General features: G+C 36.6%; 2 protein-coding genes across 5 annotated transcripts in view; both read left to right on the forward strand.

Annotated features, from left to right (window-relative positions):
• Positions 1–252: 252 nt before the first annotated feature.
• Positions 253–3,992, forward strand: LOC135682480 (cytoplasmic 60S subunit biogenesis factor ZNF622). Its single transcript, XM_065197394.2, has 3 exons — positions 253–558; positions 1,726–2,254; positions 3,346–3,992. Exons 1-3 carry the CDS (start codon positions 253–255, stop codon positions 3,657–3,659), a joined length of 1,149 nt encoding a protein of 382 aa, XP_065053466.2. The 3' UTR covers positions 3,660–3,992.
• Positions 3,993–5,886: 1,894 nt separating this feature from the next.
• LOC135682477 (epithelial discoidin domain-containing receptor 1) overlaps positions 5,887–24,573 on the forward strand; it is a 51,304-nt gene continuing 32,617 nt past the window's right edge. The window contains exons 1-3 of one of the 4 annotated variants that reach the window (XM_065197386.2): positions 5,887–6,395; positions 13,177–13,283; positions 21,226–21,317. The gene's annotated coding sequence lies outside the window, so the exon portion shown is untranslated. The other 3 variants (XM_065197387.2, XM_065197385.2, XM_065197388.2) reach the window with 3 other exon arrangements.

A 24,573-nucleotide genomic window follows, 5' to 3' on the forward strand; every position in this document is an offset into this window, starting at 1 on the left:
TTAAAGTCTTTTAGATCGGATCTTTCTTTGTTTTCAACAGTAACTGCATTTTCACTTTGGACCAGCAAATGCGCAATAATATTGAGTGGTTCAAATGTTGAGATGAATTGGCGCCCTAGCCTCTATTACCTTCAATCATTGATGAAAATGAGGTTAGAAGTAAACGACAGGAGAAGTTCTTTTCACGTTGGTTTATACGGGCTGTGAAGTGCTGACATTTTACAAGGTTTCTTGCGGTCGAAAACCTTTAATATGTCTTCATATAGTTGTATTTCTTGCCGAGTGTCCTTTGTTGATAGTGACATACAAAGGGTTCATTACAAAAGCGATTGGCATCGTTACAATTTGAAGAGAAAAGTTGCCGAATTACCGCCTGTGACGCAAGAAGTTTTTGAGGAGAAACTTGTCCAACAAAATAAAGAACTTCACGAGCAAAATAAAGATACATCACGGTTTTGCTCTGTTTGTCACAAGTCATTTTCAAATCAAAATGCTTTTGTGAATCATATGAATTCAAAGAAACATAAACTTGTTGAAAACAAAAATGCTACTGGCACGGTACGTACCTACTTTGGCTCACGAAAGATGCTCTAGGCCCATTGCCTAGGTTTTCTTCTAGGGTCAATCTTCTCAGCAATAACGGCATCTTTTGTTAATGTTTATAAGATCAGTTTCTTTATGTCATTGTGATAGTTTATCATAGTAATGCCAATTTTGAATGTTTTAGTTTAAGTTTCATTTGATTACCAATCAACGCTACATACAATTTACAAGGTTACAATATGACATTACACTTAACAAAAAAATGACATTACATAATTGTATATAATATTGATTGATTAAGGAGGAACTCTCTAAGTAGGTAAACTAATCGAGAGCTGCCCCCCCCCCATAAAAGTAAAGAAACAAAAATACATTATATATAAAAAAGAAAGAAAAAAGAGCCAGACATGCCTTAAGGAAAATGACAAACCTTGGTTGGCACTGCAAAACAGACAGATTAAACTTAAAAGTTATATGATATAGTAAGCTTTCAAATTTGTCCGGAAAACGGAAGAAGCCCCAGAAATGCGTATGAAAAATGGCAAAGCGTTCCATAATCTTGAGCCAAAGAATTAGACTGTTCAGAGTCCATACGTTGTGTTCCTTTTAAACGAAAGAAATTGATCACCCCTGGAAGATTGTGCAAACTTCCAGTCCTATGAACAGAAGAACTTGTAGTAAAGGAAGCAGGTGTGAGCCCTTCCCACAGGATTTCTGACTTCGAGTCAGCCCAAAAAAACACGTAAATTCACACTAAATTTTGTGTTTGCCCATTAAAAAGGGAAATTTCTTAAAAGTGTGAGTTTAGATAAAATGTTATACACATGAATTCAAAAACTGCATATGAATTGACTTATTAGCAAACTACAAAAGTGCCACTTAAAGAGGTCTGGATATTGCTTAGTATCAATGCAGATAGTTCCTTGTGTCACATATATTCCTTATTTAGTTTGATTTTTGACATTTTTTATTTCGGTGTGGAGTTTCTATTGTAAGGATGTAATACAACCTTCAAAAGTATCAAAAGTTTTTATTCAGGGATGCATGTATTTGGTTTCCAGTTTGTCTCTCGTTGAACCTCAGCTCATATTGGTAATTTTATGTAATTTAAATAATGTAATGTAATGCATAAGGCTAAATTGTTGTTTGAGACTTGAAAATGCTTTGCCATTTTCATTTTAGCCAAATAATGATGCCCAGAGTGAACGAAAAGGAAAAATTAAGAATATTACTGATGCTGATAATGTTGAAAAGGATGCTGATGATGTAGATGGTGGTGATGATGATGAATGGGAGGATGTTGGTGAAGAAGAAATTGATGATGATGAGTCAGAAGCTATTCCACCAACAAATTGCCTTTTCTGTCACCATGAAAGTACAACACTGGAAGAAAACCTGCACCATATGACCAAATCACATAGCTTCTTTATCCCAGATATTGATTATGTAACAGATCTTGAAAGCTTCATTGTCTATTTGGGGGCTAAAGTAGGAGATGGAAAGATGTGTCTTTACTGTAATAGAAAAAGCAAAACCTTTCAGTCAGTTGAAGCTGCACAGAAGCATATGAGAGATAAAGGTCACTTAAAAATTGACTATGATGGGGATAGTGCTTTGGAGTTCTCAGATTTCTATGATTTTAGTCAAAGCTACCCAGACCATGTACAACATGATAATATTGAAGAGGATGAAGAAATTGAATCAGAAACAGGTAATGTTTTCAACCAAGTTTCAGTATCTGTTTTCTCTTGTAATTCTTCTTATCCAAAAGCTCTGTGATTAAAAAGTTAGCAGAGCTTGGATATTTGCACAAAAATTACAAAGTTAATTCCTTCAAAGTCAATTAGGCAGACTATTTTTGCTGACTTTTCAATAACTGGCACTGACTCACCCCGAGTGTGCACACAGCATTCAGTTCTCTGAGTTGCAGTGAAAAGCCTTATGTATCACATTGGTGAAAGTACTTTTGATCCAACAGTCCTCAGAACATGATAGTTCTGACAGTGGAGAAAATGTGACGGAAATCTTCCATGTGTCAATTGAAGATAAGTTGAGAAGAAGAATTGGGAATTTGATTTGTTTTTTTGCTTTGACCAGCCAACAGTGGCTAATCCCAACATTATTTGACTCAAGAACCCAAATGTGAAAACAAATTAATTCGATCTATAAAAAGCTGCGATTTTTGGTTTTTCTATAAACAGATAGGCTAAAGAAGGTTTGAATTGAATCCACAGAGATGACTTCGAGAAGGCCAGTATTCCGGTGGTGCTTTCCACAACAATTTGTGTTTATTAGCAAAGAATATATGCCATTTTTTATTTCATTTTAAGAATAAGGTTGCTGGAGTACATCTTTCGTAGAAAGGTTAACAAGAGACATTAGCAATAGGGCAAAGAACAATAGATCCAATAATCGGCAAAAAGTTAAAGCTTTTGTTTTTACCATCAGATCAGCTTATTTTAGCAAGCTAAATCTTGCCCAGGCGATCTAGTCATTTCATCTTTAGTAATTCTCTCATCATCTCATCATTTCGAAAGTAATTCTTTCATCATACAGCGTCTAATTCTAAAGCCTTTTCCCCTATGATTCTCCTTCTAGCATTAAACATTGGGTAGCGAATGAAATATTATTTTTTTATTGTTTTTGTGGACGGCTTCGTGGACCAACAGGTTATAAGAAATTCTAGCCAGATGCGGATTGAAAAGCAACATGAGAGGAAGAATATTTGATTTCAATCTGATAATGCAATGAGTTCCAATCATCGACTGCTCACCCTCACTGTGTCGTCTCTCTTTATTCCAGGGTTACAGATAGATAGCGACACGATGGAGATGATTCTGCCTTCTGGTGCAAGGGCAGGTCATCGTGCATTAAAGCATATTTACAAACAGAGCTTGCCGCCGGCTCATTTGCAATTCAGGAAAGAGAGAGCGATGATCAAAGGCTTGAATATGCAGTACAAAGCCCTTGGTTGGCATGGTACAGTATCTGTGGCCACTCGCAATCAAATGTCCGCCCAGAAAATCAGAAATAGGCAACGTAGTGGCGATTACCTCAAGCTGGGAATGAAAGCAAACAAATTCCAACCTCATCTCAGGCCTCAAGTTATATTCTAGTTCTTTGAATGAAAATGTAAAGCGGGTTGCATATAAGGACTGTTTGATCATAGGCAAACAAAACTTTAGAATATCAACTGTCTTCTCCCTTTGAAAGCTACAATTACATTATGCCTGTAAGCTATCGTTGAATTTCGACTTTACTGTCAAGTACACAATTTTCCTAAAAATATTTCACATTCTGTTGAGCCTCAATTCTCTTAGCAAGTTTGAATTTTGGGCCAAATAATTTCATTAGATTTGTCATAAGCGACACCACACAGTATGAATTTCTCCAGCGTTTTTTGTAAAATGAAATATATATTGCCATATATTTTCGTCAACTCGAATGAACTCCCAGTGGTTTTTTTGGAGTATCGGTCTTGTCCAGGGCTGCAAAAAGTCTCAGAATCAGTTTAGATCGGATTGAAAATTGTTGACGTCCACCTCACAGCACATTTGGTTCTGCTGAAAACAAACTGCGCCATTATGAACCCATATTAATGTCTTTCTTTTGCTTATCAAGCACCCTATATGTATGCTCGAAGCTTTCATGAACCTTGGTAGTAACCCTTTTACTTTACCCCGTACCAGCTGATCCTTTAGATATTCTGACACTCAAAATTCACCCATGGATCGAAAACTATTACTTAGATGACCAAATTAGGTCTTCTTGCAAACATCAGAATACTCTCAAACGTTTAAAGGCTTAAGAGTTGTTCCTAGGTATAAAAACAATATAGAAACGAAACAAAACACAATTTTATGCTGTTTGGTGAGAGAAAGATGCTTGATTTGAATGCTGTACTGAACAGGGCGGCGCATGCACAAACATTTACTATTACGGAGGACTCAACACGATTTCGTGAACCCTAGAGGACTGCAATTTGCCCTTCAAAGCTTCCCTGTCTGTTCCTTACTGGATCTTTTGCTGTATATTCTTCACTCCGTCGCTTTCTCCTTCAATGCTTCACTCTCTTTCCTCAACCCTTCAGCAGTCCCTCCCTAAATTCCGTCATCCCCCTTTCCTGTCTCCCATCCTCTTTGTATATATGTTTTCCTTACCTACAACCCATTCATTCCTTGACCTCTCATCCCCTTTTGATCCTCCCTTTTTCTTTACCCGTTTCTCCTCCCTTCCTCTCCCCTCATATATCCCTGCACGTGTGATGGTCTGTCACTGTAAGACTGGCTGTTCTTGCCCACATCCAACGTGTTAGTCAAAAGAGTTTTTCTTTGACTGGGGTATTTTTGTCGGAACTTTAATGGCTAAAGACATAATTCGTGAAAGCCAGCCTTAAGCCTCCAGACCACTATTTGCTTCATCCATTCAATCTGCCTGTACTGTTTGCAATTGGCGCATTATCGACGGGAAAATGAGTATAAACAAATTCCCTTTTTAAGTACTTGACTCAAGTGTGCTTTGACGAAGATTTTGTTATTTTGTCAATATTTTCGATAAGTTTTGGGTTAAGTTTCATATATGAGAATACTTTGCAGTGGAATAAGCAGACTTGGAATGGTGGAATGTATTCCTCTGAAAAGACCTTGGTGACGTAAAAGAAGGATCTTGCTTTCTGTTTGTAGATATGATCAGGTGTGGTTTTTAAAAAAAGGAAATTCAATTGTCTGGCTGGTATTTCTAGCTAAAATCGAATAGGTCCACCGGTAAGAGACGTTCCCCCTCTAGAATCACTCTCTCACTTCTTGTCACCTTCCTCTCATAGCCATTTGGTGTAACTCATGTCTTTGCCATAAAAGTCTGCTACTTAGGTCCAAATTTTATACCTTGATAGTGACGATGGCAAAACTTGTTCTTTTGAAATTCATTTTAGCTGAAGACTCTTCTCATGTCGCTCGTGAAGACTCTTGTAGCTTAGAACAGATTTTCGTCATATGTTTCTCAAAAATCTTTCTGAATGAATTGATGGATTCAAGTTGACGTCATCAATTTTGTATCTCTCTATCTACAGATCTTTTTCAGAAATGGACTTCAGAATTAAAATCTTCATCTTTAAATTAGTATATACTGAAAAATTCATGTTGTTTGGACCGTTCGGTCGCATGTTACATTGTTTTGAACGAGGTTTCGAATATTTAGATATTTCTTCAGAGTTGACCGGAACTTGCTGCTGCAGTAAAAAAATTTCACTACAGCAACAAATCCCATTGAAATGTATAGGAAAATCTAAATTTTGAAAATGGGGTAATTTGCAGCCTGACGACCCAAACAATTTGAAATTTTTGGCAAAGACTAATTTCAACATGAAGGTTCCAATTCTGTTATCCATTTTTGCCAAATGTGAAGATACAAATTGCCCGAATCCGAGAATATAAACTCAAAAAGCTTAAATTCATTATCAATCACAAAACTTGAAACTTACTTTAATTTTGTTAAAAACCAATTTCACTTAAAGTATTTCCTCTAATAAATCCTAGAGGAAACATTCTCTTGGTCTCAAAAGTTTGGATTTAGAGTTTTTATACCCTCAATATTGCTGCCATTCAGTCTTCAATACCTAAAGTCGTCCATCCATGTTCCAAGTTTTAGTGAGTCCATTATATTGCGTGCATTGCTTCGGAACCTGGTGTTTAAGGGCTTAATTCTGGAGTCCATAATGCTGGAGACTAGTTCAAGGCCCGTAGTGTCATTGTCATGAAAACGCAAAGAAGAAAGTTTCCTAAATAAGTTAATGTTTTACAGTACTGGGTGTTAAAAGTCAATGCATGCTCAATGTCCTATGCAGTTATGAAGAGGTAAGATATAGAATATTTTCCAATTATATTATCTGATTTATTTCCTCCGGAAATTCTTTATCAATCCATGCTTACTGCAATTAACTAAACATCGCCAATGCGCCTTTGAAACTATTATTAAACGTACTATTTTTGCCGTATTGGCAACACAGACTTAACAGAAATCGTTGCATTTTGTTGTAATATAACATACTTTCTTAGAGCTTTTAAAATTATCGTATAAGACAGACGCGAAAGAGAAGGCTTTCGTGTTTGGGTTGATTCCATAAGAAGTTAACTTCGGGATTTGTACTTAGTTTCTTAATTTTGTTCTTGACTTTTCGTGCAAAATATTTCTTAAAAGTTTCTTAGATGGTGCCACTTTATAGAATCACAAACACGTAACCGAAGCTAACATGGAATGGAACACTTCGCCATTCGCAGGATCCCATTTCTATATTCCATGTCCATTGAATTAGAAAATGTGCTTTTACGTGGAAAAAATATTTCTATCCAATATTTAAATGATGGAAATTCACGCGGTTTCTTAGATGCAAGCTCATGCCGTTTTATATTTCAGGGCCATTGCTAATTCATATAGACCAAAACGTTATCATAAATGTTCCTTCTTTAGACCAATAGAACTATTGTTCAGTGGACATCTAACCCTTGCAAGCATGGTCCCTTTTATAGGACAATGCTGTACATAAAAGCTAAAGTTGCACGCCTAATGGGGACCGGGCATTGAGTAAGAATAGCTCATTATTTTCGGGGTATGAAGAGCCTTTATATATTTGTAATACACTGACGCCCGAAAGTGATATACTAGTATTTAGAATAGTTTAGCGACTGAAATGTTGAAATTTGTCCCAGTTTACAATTGAAGCATCGAACTGTGGCTTTGTGGTTTCACGGTGTCTCCACTGAACCAAAACATATTGAAACAAGAAACAAACAAAAAGCACTAAGTTAACATGATGTTTATATTTTGTAAACAACCTTATGAGTATATACAAAATGTTTTCTTTTCATAGTGGAGTCTTGTATAGCTCAATTAAGCGTATTAGGCGTGCTTGGCTTGTTATTTATCTTGTAAAATTCTTCCCAACACGATCCCTAAGGCCTTTAGGCTGTTTTTTATTACAGCCTTGCAATTGTATTGTAATTGTATAGATTATTTAATGTTAGTTTTTCAACAGTGAACGTACACTAATTAAGTCTAACATAAAGCAATTTCAAGGAATGCAGCTAACTTACTGCAAAAAGAACATACCCATTTGTTTTCAAGGAACAAGTTTTAAATAAAATTCTTGAATTGTGTAGTATTTTGTGCTGTCTTTATCTATCATGGGAGTGAATTTCAGTTTTAAGGCCTTTGAAAACTTAATGATCTGGTTTGCTATTGCTCATAAAATGTACAGCTGAAAATATGATTTTTCCATATCAGTCAGGCTTTTGTCATATGAGAGACCCTCCTTTTGAATAAACTACACGATTCTATGAAACAGAAAGAAGAACATGAAACAAAGTGTTCGCTGTAGGGAAGGTGTACGTTTACTGAGAACTCCATCGCAGGGAAGGTGAACGCTGTAAAAAGGTTTCAGTCATAGGGAGGTGTTTGTTGTAGGGAAGTGTACGTTGTGGGGAGGAGACTTTGGTAGAGAAGTTATACGTCGTAGAAAGGTTTTCATCGTAGGGAGGTTTTCGTTGTAGGGAGGTGCACGTTGTAGGGAAAATGTATGTTACAGAAAGGTTTACGTCGAAGGGAAGTGTAAGTTGTAGGAAGGTGTACGTTGTAGGGAGGAGTCTTTTTGGGGGAAGCTGTGCGTTGTAGAAAGGTTTTCATCGTAGGGAGGTGTTTGTTGTAGGGAAGTGTACGTTGTGGGGAGGAGACTTTGGTAGAGAAGTTATACGTCGTAGAAAGGTTTTCACCGTAGGGAGGTTTTCGTTGTAGGGTGGTGCACGTTGTAGGGAAAATGTATGTTACAGAAAGGTTTATGTCGTAGGGAAGTGTAAGTTGTAGGAAGGTGTACGTTGTAGGGAGGAGTCTTTTTGGGGAAGCTGTGCGTTGTAGAAAGGTTTCCGTCGTAGGGAGGTGTATATCGTAGGGGGGGGGGGGGGGTCTTTTTTGGGAAGGTATACGTTGTAGAAAGGTTTTCATCGTAGGTGTAGGCAGGAGTCATTTACTTTGCAGAAAGGTTTCCGTGGGAGAGAGGTGTACGTTGAAGAGAGGAGTCGATTGTAATGATGTGTCTATTATAGGAAATTGTCCGTCATAGGGAAGGTGTACTTTGTGGAGAGAACTCCGTCGAAGGGAAGGTGTACCCTGTAAGGAGGTGTCAGTTGTGGGGAGATTCCTGTTATAGGGATGTGTCTGTTTTCTGGAGGTATCAATTTTAGGGGTAGGGAGTGTCCGTAATCAGAAGATGTCTGGTTGTTACTTGGGTGTAGGGCTTGATAAGAGAATATTCTTTGGAACCTGGTATGTGATTTATTTAACCCTTTTTGGCGGTGTCTGATACAGGGTGATGAGCCACCAGGTATTATTTTTCACTAGAGTCCAGGAGCTTCAAGAATATTTTAATCGCGTTTTCCTTTTTTCAAAAAATCCTTAGAACACATAAACACGCGATAAGTATTTACAAAAAGACATTCTCAGGCAAATCTGCTTTCACTAGATAAACAAAATCTCGGCTGTCTGCATCTGATGTCTTGTCATCAAAACCGGATAAGGAAGGAAGATGTAGAATTAATTTCATAAGCCGATTTTAGAAGTTGAATTAACGAAGAGATTCGAAACAGGTAATCAATAAACAACCTTTGTAAGCCATGTTGCTAATCTACAAGAATTATTGCTATGAATTTCATGCAATTGCTCTCGGCTCATATTAATTGACTAATGCTTTTTGTTTTGTACTCCAATTAACGCGAACGCTGTTTCCAAGGTAGGCCAGTCATTCTAAGAAATCGTACCGAAAATTTGCTGACGTGTTAAATTCTATTGGAGTTAACAGGCTCAAGCTGATGAAAAATTTGATGAAGGGTGCCAATTTGCCTCTTTGCTTTGATATTCGGAAACTATGTTGCTTATTTTCATACAAACCTATGATCCTCAATGCAATCGAAGCAAAAGGAATATTTATTTGAACGAAAGGAAAAAATCGGAAAACAATACTGCGTCGAATGTAGAGCCCAAAAGGTAATAGTGTATTGATATCGAATGTAGATTGAGAGATTGAATGGCGCATTTGACTTAGGGACTGCGCTGCTTCAGCTTTAACGTTTTAAGAACAACCAGCCTGAAGCGGGTTGAAACAAAGCCCGGGTTAAAACAAAAACGGGTTGAAAGTTGTCTGTTTCTGCATCGCGTTCCAACTAACCCACTTGAAAATCGAATAAGTTTGAAAACGGGTCTCAGAGTTCAGAGTCAGTTTTAACCCAGGTATCTTTTGACCCACCTACGAGTTAATTGAAACGCCGAAACCCGGATAACTTCTCACCTAATTGCAACAGCAGCAACGTTTAAGAGTTGAGATGGCGCCACAAATTGAAAAACAAAATCCTCGATGTCGATGTTGCTTCCATTGGCCTACAACGATGGAAATTGAAGAATTATTGATGCAAAAACTGGTTTCTCTTACAACTTTTCACCCTGAACACATGTTAACCCCGCTTAGTGGAAACGATAAAAAAACAGATTAAAAAACGGGTCGAAGGAAAATGCCATTTCCATTGACTCACTTTAAAAACGGACAACTTTTAACCAGGTTTTGTTTTAATTCAATTTACTGGTTCATATAAAAAAGTATATATCTAGCGTCTGGTCACAATAACCATTTGCAGATGCACCAATCCGTTGCTAAGCTTTAGGCACAATTTCATGAGTTTTAGGTTAGGTGCTTTTTGCCTTTCACTATACAAAGTCCTGCTAGCTTGTCGACACAAAATTAACGAAAGAAAATCTCTGAACTCCCGAAATAATCCGAAATAAGAAGCATTAACTAGGTACACACCTTCATCGAGGAAAAGGAAATCGTTTCCGGTAATTCTAGTTTGAGTGAAGATAGACGAGGATCGACTTAAGGGAAAGAGACCTCCCCTAATGGGAAATGATTTTGTACTTTATTAAGAATATAAGTGAATGAATTCTCACATAAATTCATAATTGTCGATGTCGGGCTCTAAGGTAAAACTAGTAGTAAATATCAGATTTTATATATCAGTAAGTATCACTTGAAGTTATGACGTGACCTGGCATGAATTGAAGTTATCACGTAATCATTTGGGGCTGAGCTTCAAGATTTCTCCCTAGCATCATTTTATCTCGATTGTCTCGCAAATATTAAATCAGGCCCGTCGGAACCGCCCCCCAATAATTGTCAAACTATAGTATACTTCCCTTATAACAGTGTACTGAGTGAGATGAAATACAATGGGCAGCCCCCCAAATATGAACTTCGTTCCGACGGCACTGCGAATTTATATCATTTCAAGATCGTTTACAGATGGAGTTATCTAAAACAAATAACTTTAACTTTTTACAAATACCCAGGATTGAGGGGAGGGGTTACCTTGCACTCCTCTCTTCCACGGAATTTAAGGACAAAGAACACACAATAATCTGTCTACCTTTCAACCACCGCGGAGCAGGGGGCTGAAGGGGCTTTAGCCCCCCCCACTTTTTGCAAAAATTGCCAAATATTAAGTAATAAACTACCAGTTAACCTTCTTTTTATACTGTTTTAGCCCCCTACTTTTTTTTAGACCCCCCACTTTTCTCAACGCTCCGCGGTGTCTGTACACTCATTTTTTTACAAAAAAAGCTCAATGTTTCTGAAGATTTTCTTAATTATGATGTCATGAATGATGTTATGAAATGTTCGTTACCTTTTTTATCACGTCAAGAGATTCGCTTCCGTTCTGATGCTGTATTTAGGTGTGGAAAGAATATTTTTATCCTTTGTGTCTTGAGTTCTAGGCCAATAGGGTAATCATGTTACTGGATTTTACAAAAAATTCGTTTTTCTCAGTTTTATCACGATCTAAAATTTTCTTAATTTTGTTGCTTCGAGTACTGAAGCTCCTTAATTTTTTCTGACTGTCCAGTACTCGTTTCTTATATAGAGTGTCTTATAAAAAAATGAGTGTATCTGATTCTATTTGCTATAATGAATATGTTCGACATATCCAAGGCACACAGTAGCCCGGGGGGGGGGGAGGGGGTGCGGGGAGACTGTAGCCCCCTCACTTTTTGGCTGAAGAATGAAATTTATTTCAAGGATAATGATGAAAAAACTACCATGAAAGTTTACCAATTTTTTCTAGAGACCCTCTAACCCCAAAATGTGTTCCCGTGTCACTGTATCTGTATTTCTCGTTGTATTTTTTAAAATTAGAAATTGTTTGGTAATATCAACACGCAGTTGGGCATTACTATCCGATAAAAGCCTCGCCCCATTGACGATTTGATCTTCTTTTTACCAATAAATGGTTGATTTAAAAGCAGACCATCTAGTCTGCATAACTGTTATGGTGATGCAAGAAATAACATTAACCAGTTTGAAGCAGATGGGGATGTAAATCATTAAATCTTGTAATAAGGGATTAATAGAGCATCTGTCACTGATGTGTTACCAGATAGCAAGGTTTATCTCAAAAGGATTCTGTGTATATATGCTAAAGCAGGATTTTGGTTCCTTTAGACAGAGGACTGCTTAAAAGGACTTATTTTTATAAGAACCAGTAAATTTAAATTCAGACTGTTCATAATTTTTTTTGAAAATCTGAGGCTTGATTGTTCTTAATTTGTTCTTAAATTAAGAGGGTGTAAGCAGTGCTATTGCTAGCTTTTTCGCTCTAAGGAGGTGTTCAGGCCTCATTTGCCAACAAAGTGAGCGAGACAGCCTTAATTTGCTGACAAATTTGAATATTCACCGAAAAAGCACCCACACATCGCTAAAAATCCTCGATTTTGAGAAAAAACGTTCAAAATTGCATTTTGCAGAAGCTCAGCCTGTTCTTAATTTGTTTTTATATTTTGACCAGTTTTGAGGCTCGTGTTCTTATAAAAAAGAGTGTATATCAACGAAAGTCTCTCCAAGGGGTGAAACATAACGAAACACTTTCCCTGAATTCCCCATGATGGCGCCCCTTAAAATGATTAATAGTTTTGTCGGGCGTCAGGATAACAGCAAGATTTCCATTTGCTCTCGTCTTTTCCTAGGACATTATGTCACAGAATTCCTGCCAACAAACTTTCCTTGTCATTTCATTCAAGTGACCTTTGTGACATCATGATGTACCGACAGTAATTCGCTTTGTCAATTTCTTGACGGGTCAAAAGTTTGGAATTAGAAGGATATCGCGCTATTTTAAGCTCGGTTGGAAGCCAGACCGGAGAGAGTTAGCTCGGATAATTGTATCAATCGGTAGAGACCTGATTCCTATCACACAGTGAAGCCGCAGTGAAGTGACGACTTAGACAGTGAAAATCGCAGCATTAAATTTATCAGATTTTATGCGGATTACAAGCAAAGAAGCGCTCATTGGGTATAATCTTTCTCAATTCGCAATGGGTATGACAAGTTATAATTGTTGATCCCGAAATCTAGTTTGTTTGTGGTGGCAACGAAGCATGCTGCAACTTGTTTGTTGTGGAGCGCCGCTAGGGACGAAGTTGAAATAGTTTTCTATCGCTGTGTTTGTCCGGGGCGAAACCTGGCATTTTGAGCACGTGTAGCAGTCTTCGATTATTGCGAGGTAAAAAGGCAGCTTTATAGGCAGTTTGGATATTTCATTGCAGGATTATGGATGGATGTTCAAGTTAAATAGAGAAGAGTTTGCAGCAGTGAAGATAGGACGGAGAATAGAAAAGCCATTAGCCTAAAGAAAATTCATCGCTTGTTTAAGGTAATTCATTGTGCATTCCTATATTTGCTTCCAATTAACTTCAGTTCACCGTAAATTTTAACTTGTTTTACAAGTAGCTTCTGAGTGCTTTCAGTTTTAGAGAGAAATACCTAGGTTTTCTCTATTTACCGAAAAAAAAACTTTGTAATGTAATAGATACTTATAAATTTTGCAGAAAGGACAGACTCGCCACTCTTTCTCCAATTAGTGTAATAAGTAAGTGGCCTAATTGTGCATGAATCTACATCGTTGTATTGGTTACTGGCCAGCCATCATTCTCTTTGCCTTCTTTCTTGGCTTTTTCCATTGTACATTACTACACAAGCTCTTTACCCTATCTGAGGTTCAAACACGCTGAGAAAGCAGACATTCAAATCAAATTGGAAATTCAAATCATTTAGGTATTTTCATGGTATATGTGTTATGTGCAGTGTGTGCCTTTCGCACAGTAATTAAAGGTATTAAAGCGTGACTCTCGTGTCTCAGAGTATTCCCATGATTTCTGTCATGCAAACAGCCGAACTTGATTTGGTAAACATGAACGGAAGGGGTCCGGGAAGGCGAACATCAACACTTTGTCGAATAAATCATTTTTAAGCCATCACGACCTCGTTGAATAAATGCAAAAGATGTCTCCGACGGGGACCAGCTCTGATTTAAGCAAAATTCGTCTTAATACTTTCCTTTTTCTAATTTGGCTTAAAAAATCAGAGAAATCTTAAACAAATTATTCTAAAGCCTCCATAGATGCTATATTTCTGAAAACACTGTTATAAACTCTCATTAGAGAATATATCCATTTTCATTGACACATTGACATATCGTGCGTGCAAGGGTCTCAAGAGGCATTTTCAAGCGTGCATTTCTTGAATTCTTGGAAGTGTAAGTGCCATACTTTTCATTCAGATTCCACACAAGGCGATGTGGGAACTTTGGATCTCTCTTCTTGAAGAAAACGTAAAACGAGCAAATTCTCAGAGTGCATCGTCTTCTGTGACGAAGGCATTGATACTGCATTTTGTGTATTTAGCATAAAACGGAAGCACAAAGAACTTGAATGAATGGACAAGGACATAAATCAAAGGGGCAGTGACTGCTCCTGTTCGTCTTACTGCGTAATGTAAAACTAGTAACATTTTCGGAGGCCGAAATGCCGACAGAAAACTTTGGTGATGTAATTTTCGGAAACTATTTGGGATTTTTGGAAACTATTCGGGATTTTTAAAACTATTTGAGGTTTGTTGTGTAGGAAGAGAAGAGTGAATCTTCTAATGCGTGAAATTTTCTTCCATCGTAAAACTTGCTTTCTTGCCGTAATACAGAGTTGCTACCAGTGACGTAGCTTATCCTTCAAAGTATGGGGAGGGGTGGGGTATGGGTAGCTTCAATGATACTAAAGCTGAAAGTGGAAAGATCTTTTCTGTCGAGTGATGCATTCCAAATAAAAAATATTCAACAAAAAAATGAAAGTTGAAACAAAATAAGTAAAAATTCACTGGTAAGTGATGGGAATTTAAAAAGTGAAAATGTTTTGAAAACGAGCTACTTGAAAGATATTTTTCTAAAAAAATGTTGCAAGACCAACTCGAATTAGACCACACCCAAGAGCTTCAATAGGCTCAAAGTTCTAATTTACTTGAAATAGATAAAATTGAAATTCAAAGCTAAGGATCATATCAATAACATAAACAAAAACCCCACTAGTAATAGCATTTAACAACTCTAGATAATTAAACGTAGTGAAATAATGGTCAAAATTGAGTTCTAAATGCTTTGGGAATTTTCAATGCTTAGAGTTTCTTAAATATGATCTCATTAATCTCAACATTGGGTTCCTATGCTCAATTTTTATGCTAGAACAAGTTCCCATTAGTTAGGAAAGGTTTTCATTGCTTTAAACAGGTTTTCGTGTTTTCATGCTCGTTACGTTTGTGCTAATAAGCCAGTCAATCATGTTGATCGATGCTTAGGAAATTTCCGAATTCTAGAATTTTAAAAATTATAATGTTTCTTAATCTTTTTGCTTCAAGTACTTAGATTTCTTGATTTTTCTGATTGTCCGGTACTCGTTTCTTATAGCGAGTTTCTTTTAAAGAAATGATTGTATAACTGTTTGTTAACCTTCCTCCAGACAAAAACATCCCAGAGGGCAAACCTTCCCCACAAAACAATAAAAAGTGGGCGTAGCTTGGGTGTGTCATAGGAGCTTCTGTTGTTCTTCGTGGACCTTCCTCCGGTCAGTGGCCGTGCGACCGTAATGTTTTCATGACTCTAATAAATTACTGGTTACACCGTAACTTACACGAATCAATAGGTGGTTTCACGATCTTAATTTGTAAATAACGTAGGCCAAATCAGGATTGACTTTGTTATAAGTTGAAATCTAGTTTTTTCTAACTTTCACCTTTTGTTTTCCACTTTGCTTATTCTCATTTTGTTTCAAAATGACCTTTTTAAAATGCCTTGAAAACTTAAAAGATTTGGAGAAAGCTTCAGTTTTGTTGTAATTTCAGTTTGTTTTTTGTTTGTTTGTTTGTTTGTTTGTTTGTTTGTTTGTTTGTTTGTTTGTTTGTTTGTTTGCTTGTTATAAAAATAAGACTTGTTTGCGTCAATTAGAATTAGAAGAAAAAAACATGATCAAAACTTCAAACTCAGTTTTTCAATCCCCATATTCAAAACACCTCTTGTGGCGCCAAATGAAGAAGAAAAAATGAAGAAGGCATGGGAAAATTTCTTTTCTGAATTGTCTCTTACTTCAAGATAGCTCTGCTCAATGCAACAGCGATATTGGTTGACGAGTTGGTACATCAGTTTTGTACTAGTACCTACGAAAGTGAAATAACAGTCAGCCACTACTGAACCGAATTATTCGTGTGACAATAATTGTTTAAAGCTTATTCGCAATAATGTCTAACTTCGTAGGCTCTGTTTTAGACATGCTTTGTACAATTAAAATTGGTATCGTTTTCCCGAATGTTCTGTTATTTTTTTAAATATTTTTAATTTATTTGCATTTTTTGAGATTTTATTGAGTTATTTTTTGCAAAAAATTTTCAAATGCTTCCTTGAGAATTCAGATTCCTTTGGAGACACTAGTGTCCTCAGATTAAGAAATTTTCTTCAAAGGTAGTAGCTACCCAGGCAAAATTTTTGCGAACTTTTTAAGAGAATTTTTCGGAAATCTGGTAGTTTGCCTGATTGCACTGACTGCACTGACAAATCCTACGGGGCCGAACTTTATAAAGGCACCATGTCCCGGCGCTTTTTGATGGCTATTTTATTGGTTGGACTATACAGTAGACCTTTTTTAAATATCATCCTCAATGTTCTCTCAGTCATAAATGCACCATAGAGCCTATTGCTAACTCTGGGCGGTGGACTGACAAGACCCACTGCCGTTAAATCATATGAAAAGCACGGTTCATCGTGAAGGATGGAGAAGTCGGATACACGGTACTCCTTATCATGAATGATTGTAATAAAGATTTTTTTGTTATAATTAAGGAGTCTTAGGCTGAAGATCGGGGTTTTAACGTCTGACGGTGACAAATTCAGGTGTTTCCCCTGATTTTATCACCAACATAATCTGTACGAAATAGCAATCTCTTTGTATTGATTTGATATCGCTGAATATTCTTCTATGTTCTTACGTTTACGAATATAAAATTTTTTTATCAAAAATAGCAGCTAAATTATTTTACTCTTGTTGCTGGTGAATTGCTAGTCAGGTTTATTTAAGCCCAACGAACCTTTGACCTGCACACCTTGTCGCTAAAATCGAATGTGACGCTTCTGCAAAGGTCGCCATTTATTATGAAAGAGCCAACTTTGTGACTGAGGCATTAGAAGGAAGCTATTAGAAAATTATCAAAAAAAACCCAACAAAAAACCCAACAAAAAACCCAACAAAAAACCAACATTTCCCCGCAACGGCTTGTTGATTAATCACACTAAGCAAAAACGAAAAGTTTTATGTAGCGAGAATGAGTTTGTTTTTCCATTTGGCTCTTCGACTATGTGTGCTTTTTTATCTCTTTCGGATAAAAGCTTTATAGAGAATTGATCGCCACCTGATGCCTGTTAGTGTGGACAATAAATGTGCATTTTAAGTATACCAATACTGTTGCAGTCTCTGATGACCTTTCTTATCAGTTTAGCCAGAAGTGCCAAAGCCAATTTGCAGTTTATGGCTCAATTGGTCACAATTTGGATCAACAAAGCCTTTATTTAATAAAAAGTACAGTTACAAGGTGCAATTATCATGGCGATTGGTGTTGCAGTGAAAGTGTGACAGTGGTGTTGTGGTAATTTTATGGTTATGCCCCAGGTTACCTCGGTTTTTGCAACTAGCGTTAAAATCTAAGGTTTGGCGCCGTCTTTGTTTACAGGCTTTCCCCAGTCTTCAAGACAAATCCTCTCCTCTTTAGATCGATGAAATATGAAGATATTGCTGCTGCGTGTAATATGCCTTGCAAAAACTCATTCCAGCCATTTCAGTTTTTTCGAAATAAGTTGACGTGTAGAAATGCCCTGTTTAAATATTAGTCGCTTAAAATTGAATTCAATTTCTTGCCTGGAGTGGCCCTTTTAAGCAAAACGGACATTTTAGTTTCCGAACCACACAAGACTGCTATTGTGTTTGTAAATTGTTTTGGTTTTGTGACACTGCGGTGGTTCACTATAGCTTGAGATGGCTTTCTTAATTCAGCTTTCGTTCTTTATCCTGGTACGATCACCTTTTTTGATCAATGTACGATTCGATCTTATGATTTCGCGGCAGACCATTTTCATGTAGCCTCTCTTCCCGCTCATTTCCTTTTTTCAACCATTCTTATTCGATGAAAACATACTTACGTGGACAACATACCTGCTCAGAAAGTTGACTAAATTTGTATCCACGGTGTTAAACCATCAACAGCGAGTAAGCGCGTGCGCATTAAATCAATTTATCCTACTTTGTGAATTATATGCGCTAACTAATGTCAGGTCACATTCTGACCTCATGAATATCAATTTAACTTAGCTGAAATTGCGATTTGATTTAGCCTAAGCATTAAACATATTTTAAATCTGGCATCATTTTAATGCGGTTGCCCTAATCTTCAATAGTCTCGGGTCCTTTCTTGATTCCGAAATTAGGATGAATTTCTAGACTTTAATGGTACGCTTCGATGACATATTCTTTAGCATTTTATTTAACATTCTCTATTCAATCCAAGAGACATGCAAATTGCGCTGCTAAAGCTATGAGGCCGGTCTATAGAGTCAGAGCAAAATCTACTTCTAAAGAAGGTTGTGAAAAATTTGGCCTGTTTGCGGAGAAGAGACGGGTATATCGGGCGCTGTGAAATTCGTCATCGGTGAAGGGCATAGTCTATGCTAGCCCTTCATTACAATGATTTGACAAAATGAAAAATCTTTCGTTTCTTATTTATCCAGGCATCTTAGCAGAGTTTGGGGCTCCGAAAAATATTTTAACATTTACTAGCCAATGAGCAAAAGATCAAAGGTCTCAGTGAATATGATTGTTGGATTGTACTTGAAATGTCTTCCTTTCATTTGACCTTGCTCATAATCTTTAGTGAGGCAGCCGACATTTTTGACTCGACTCTAGTAATCTAAACTATATAGAGAATTGAATTCCAACTTTACTCGGAAATTGTCAAAATCAGAATTTGTCTTTCGAACCTTGTCGATACCGATTGAGGAGAGTTGACCTCTTCTTTCACTGTTTATTTGTTGCTAAAAGTGTGGCATACTTAACTTTTGCTGTATTGGGAGAGCAACGTCTATAAATTGTCTCAAAGCTCCCTTTTTTACCAATTTAAATCTATTTATTTACATCACTGACTAGGCTTTATCATGCAAAGTTTTGAGAAAAATTTGTTACTCAGTGAAATTTTCATGCAAAGAAAAAGACCAATTGACCTTGAAAAAGACCTTGAATAAATGACAATTTGAAATCTTGTTGTGCACAGATTTTGATAAACAGATCCTCAAAAATCTGTGTCATCACTTATGACAGCAAATATTATGTTAATATTTATGTATGACAAAGCGTTAAATGAATATCAAGAAAGAGATATTTTGTATGTAGACGATTTAATAAGGACAAGGATATTCCATGGCTGATGTTGATAGATATTGCTATAAATAGTTTTAATCCAAAGAAATGCCTTCTGATGAAGTGAAACCCTCAGATTCGGAATATCGAAGATTTTTAACTGCATGTGTGAGATTAAGCTTGATGTGTCGGACCATGGTATATATGTTGAAAGAAGGTCATCGGACAATCGGACATCTCTTGGGAATTTCACAGAGTAACAATGTTCGTTTAGTGAATTTTCACAGGCAATTTTTGTTTGAATAGTTCAGAATGATACAGGTCTGTTTTGTCTGATTGCTTCTTTAGATTTTCTTTTAAGAAGAGCTGTTTCACTTGTGGCTATTGTACAACCACGTACGGCTGCATTGTCCAAGAGTTAGCAAGTCATGCCTACTCTTCGCTTCCTGAATTTCTGTTGTACATGTTAACTTTAAAACGGATCAAAGCAGGAGACAAAAAGTCTTAGCGTCTTTAGATGTTTCGAGTGATAAGGGACATTTGACGTCTCGCTCGTGATAAAGGCATTACTGAAATCAAATTCTGCTTGCGCTTTTCGTTGCCGCTGCATTGTCGCAGGATCTTTGTTTTTCGAATGCAAGCGAATAACGGAAATTTCGACTGGAATTTCTTAGGGAATCACTGATGAACTGTGCAGTGCCGCAAAAGAATTCGTGTATCTGCAACAGTAGTAGAAACAGAGCTTCCGCTTAAACACCTGCACAGGAACATTGTGTGTGTTTTTGCTAGTAACACCGACAAGCGTTATATTGATGATTACTTAGGTGATCACACTATGCTATTGTCTTGAGATTGCCCTGGGTTGAATAAAAACCTATTGCAGTTCATCATTCATGTACATTAATCATCTTATCATTTTGAAATACAATTAGCGTTTTAGAATCCTTTCTCCAAGACCATTATTCTTTGTTGTTGACAGGAATAAATACCAGGTTGTTTATAGTAGCCTATTATGTAAATATTCACAAAAATTCACTAATCTCGTTTTCTTAAGAATTTTGAGGATCATAAAAATGCTAGAAATTATGAAAGAAATACATTCTTCCTATCCTAATTTCAAATTCTCAAATTTCTTTCTTGAAGATTTTGTATCGAATGATAAATCTACGATAGCTTGAAATTTTTGCTAATTTTTTTTAAATAGGGAATTGTTTTTTGATGTTCTTTTATGTAGTTTACAAAACTTGCACCAAGCGAAGTTCTTGTCTTTAAACCTATAGAATTCTTGGTTTAAAAATTACTATTCTCTAACCAAAAGAAATTTAAGTTTGGATTTTGAAAACACAGGGCAATGACGCATGGAGAATATTTTTGTTTTTCATCTAAATTTGCGGTGTTATATTGGATTCACCAGCCAAATATAATCTCATTTTGTCTTACTTTTTTGCTTTATTAACAGCCACAGTTCTTGTTGGGGAGACAAGCAAAAGAAAGTTTTTCAATGAGTGAATCAACCCTCCGTCCTGGAGTCAAAGAGCATGCGCAAGGAACAAACTTATTATTGCGCATGCTCACAGACTCCAGGACGGAGGGTTTCCTCACTCATTTGCAGATCTTTGCTTGTTTGTCCCCCCAACAATTTCAGTGACTTGTTCTTTATTTAAACCTTTAATATCAGCTGTTTGGAATTTCAGCTCATTTATGTTTGGAAATTACAAATACCCTATTGTTTATTTTCGAACAATTTTTATAGCTTTGGGTGTTCAATTTTGAGAACTGTTTGCGCATAGCCTAGAATAAACCCCGAGTGACTCTGTGGCACATTGACTGGACTTTGGTCCATCTAAAGAAAATTGTAAATGGGCTCTCTTTTCTTAGGTAGAAAATTGCAGGCCTTGTTAAAGGCAAAAGTACTGTTGTGGGGAGAGAATTCAGACATTTCTATTTGCCAAGGAATACAGAAAGGAAAGGTAAGTCCCTCGTTTATCTTACTTGAATTGCTCCGCTCATTTAATTTTTAATCACTTTTTAAAAGCAAATTTTTCATTTCAGCACGTACAAAACTTGTTTACCAAGTAAAAAAAATTGTTTCCGAAGCTATTCTTAAGTTTTCTATCATCATGTCTGATATTCACACGAATTTCGCTAATTCAGTTCTTGTTTCTTGAACTTCTATGGTCAAAAATGAGATAAATGGTGAATTTCTGTAATACCAAGTATTAAATTAAAGGAGACAAGGAAGCCAAGTTTGAAATTGTCTAATGTCAGTTGGATAAAATGATTTGTTCAGTACTTATGTTATTTCATGCTGAAATGAAAAGCCGATTTATTGCAAATTTGAGCAAGCATATAGAAATTATAGATCTGCTTGTAAAGTAAATTTGATCGCTCGGTCAACAGTTATTGCTGTACTTAAATGGTTCTTCAATTGAATCAGTGTTAGGTTGACTTTTATGATCTGGAACCTTGCACAAACCATTTTAAATGTTGTAATCAAGAAAACCGCAATCCTAGGGGCTTTTAATTGGACGATAGCGAAGGATTTATTATTTTGCCATACTCAATCTCTTTATTTGCTAAATAATGTGTGTCCATAGCTATGGATTGTCGGCTGCTATAGCCGTTTCGAAGATTTGAACATGGAAGCACATGTTATAGTGTATGCAGATTAGCTTGGTGCGCAGATGGTCGTGAGTTTATAAGAGACAGGTTTCGAACCAAATAAATAAATCTTAATGTCGAGAAGAAAGAAGGTCTCAAGAGAATGCGTCTTTCAATAACAGACAAGTGGTCAATGTTCATTGTCCCATTTGATTAAGGTATGTGGTTTGAACTGTACACGAAAGCATGAAGCAATCTGCAGTTAGAATGTTATTTGCTCAAAGAAGTGAAGAGCCTGCTTTGATTTAGACACGCTCGGGTTTTCGCCAAAACAGGTACTGCTAATTCGACTCGCGCTTAACGACAGCCATTTGTGTTTAAAACAAAGTACAAGCGCATCATTGCTCAATTCAAGTTGGAAATATCTATATTTATAACTAAGATCTTTGTTGCATTGCTCAACTCATTGCTAAATAACAATGAATTTTACAATAGAAAGCAACGGAATTGAATTTATGCTAGTATTTTCGCTGTTTATTTCAGTAATAGACCATTTCTTCTTTGTTTTCTAAAATTCATATCATCAGAAGCTTTGAAAATCTTATTTTTTCTTAACAAGCTACAATGAACCTGTCTTTAATTCTAGAAATAGCTTTTCTTTTCATTGGATTTGATTAATTCGGAGGGTGAACCGGGATGTCTCAAGGTTGTTGATGCATTCGAGCGGATTCTCTTGCTCTGTAAACAGAATTTAAAAATAATGAGCGGTATGATGGTGGCTGAAAAAGTCAACAAATTGTCCAAACCCATGAAATCTTGAAGTTCCTGACAAAGAAATATTATGACAAAGGTCGAGTTTTGTGGGTCTCATCGAAAAGATGGGTGATCTTTACCGCTGTAATTTTAATAGCAAAATGTAAAATTTCCCTCCCACTGCATTGATGCAGTGTTTATAAATACATTTTTAATTATAATATCGTCCTTAATTTGCCAGACAACAATTCGGTTGCAAAGGGTGGACTAATTTGGTCAATTTCAAGAAGTCGCTACAAGATAGTGTTTCATTATTTGTAATGGAGAGAGCTTACACTTTGCAAAGTTGAATTATGAATGATATTTAATATCGAATGGTTGTTTTGGTATGAAAGTAGGTAGAAGGAGATTCGTTTGTGAAGATTAAACTGTAATTAGGCCACCAACCTTTAATGTCATATACTGATGGCTCCCTAGGGTGAACAATTACGCTTCTACTTCCCACGGGGTTTCAACTGGCAGTTTGCATCACGGCTGGGGCATCTGCTATTCATTACTGTGTCAAAGCAATTAAGTTTCCATTGTTTTGGTTACCAAGGTGAATTTCAAGTTTTCTCTACTCAAGTCGTCAAACATATTCTTTCACGACATTGTTCAACAGAAATAGAGATAATATCAATCCTTGAGGCAATGTGCTTTTCTCGTCATGCAAAGCAAATAAAGCTTCTGTAACAGTAGTTAGGTTTAGGTTATCTACCCGGTTCATATTATATATTATATTTTATCGATTAAAGACTAAAGAGATTGAAGTCGGTTTAGTTTCTATGAAAGTGAAACAGATGTATGTTTAGGGTTTTTTTGTAGCCTTGTCGTGTTCGTAGATGCAGGCCATTAATATCCTGCCAGTCAAGAGCAAAAGGACAGGCTCATGCCAATTGATAGGGTGTGGGTTTAGAGCAAATTTTTCACACATTAATTTGCATTTCATTTCGTCTTCACACAGCATGAGCCTGCTTCGATCCACTATGGGAAATCCCTTATTTGAATTTCTTATTCGTTGAGACAACGCTGAAAAGAAGCCGATAAATGAGTTGATTTCACCAAACGCATAGGACCTTTCTTCTGGTTTCTGCTTGTAGAAATACGAATGTTTGTTTTCAATGTAAAAACTATTTATAATTTTGTTATATAGCAATGTAGCGTTAAAATTGGCCAGCATAGAATCTGAGAAGGTTATTAGGAGGCGACTAATGGGCTGTTCTAGGGGACTCCTGCCCCTTCCCTGTAGATGATAACCCCAACAGTGGAATCTTCACGTTTTGTCAGTGCAAAATGGGGTGCTTATACTAAAATTAAACTGCTTCACAAGCGATTTTAGACCACTTCCCTAGTCGGAGCTGAAAACCCGCTTGTCGGATGATTTCTAATCCCACTTATGGTGGATAGGACCAAAGATTATAGCTCAGAATCTACGTCACGTTTGAGAAAATCAATATTGTCTATTACTGCTTTTATCATTTCTGTTTCAAAAATTTTTCTGCCAGCAAAACTTATATTTAAAATCTAGAAAGCAATGTTATGGGATGAGTGGCCTACAGACCTGCATAAAAATTTGAATAGCAATCTATAAGAAACTTCAAAAAAATAATGTTCAAAAGAAGAACCAACATGTAAAACAGCAACAAGGCAACGAAAAAATTTTCCTGAGCCATTAATTTTACGAAAAGATGGCTTTAGCAAAACTCTTAAATCAGCCTCCAGTCACTATTTACTGAATTTTTTTTCTATTTAATGGAAAGAGTTGCTGCACAAATGCTTCGTAGATGGGATTTTTAACTGTTTCAAATACACACGCCCTTCTGAGTCCAATAT

This window comes from Rhopilema esculentum, chromosome 16, assembly GCF_057945365.1.
Source record: "Rhopilema esculentum isolate cy_ngs chromosome 16, ASM5794536v1, whole genome shotgun sequence".
In the NCBI taxonomy this organism is placed as follows: Eukaryota; Metazoa; Cnidaria; class Scyphozoa; order Rhizostomeae; family Rhizostomatidae; genus Rhopilema; species Rhopilema esculentum.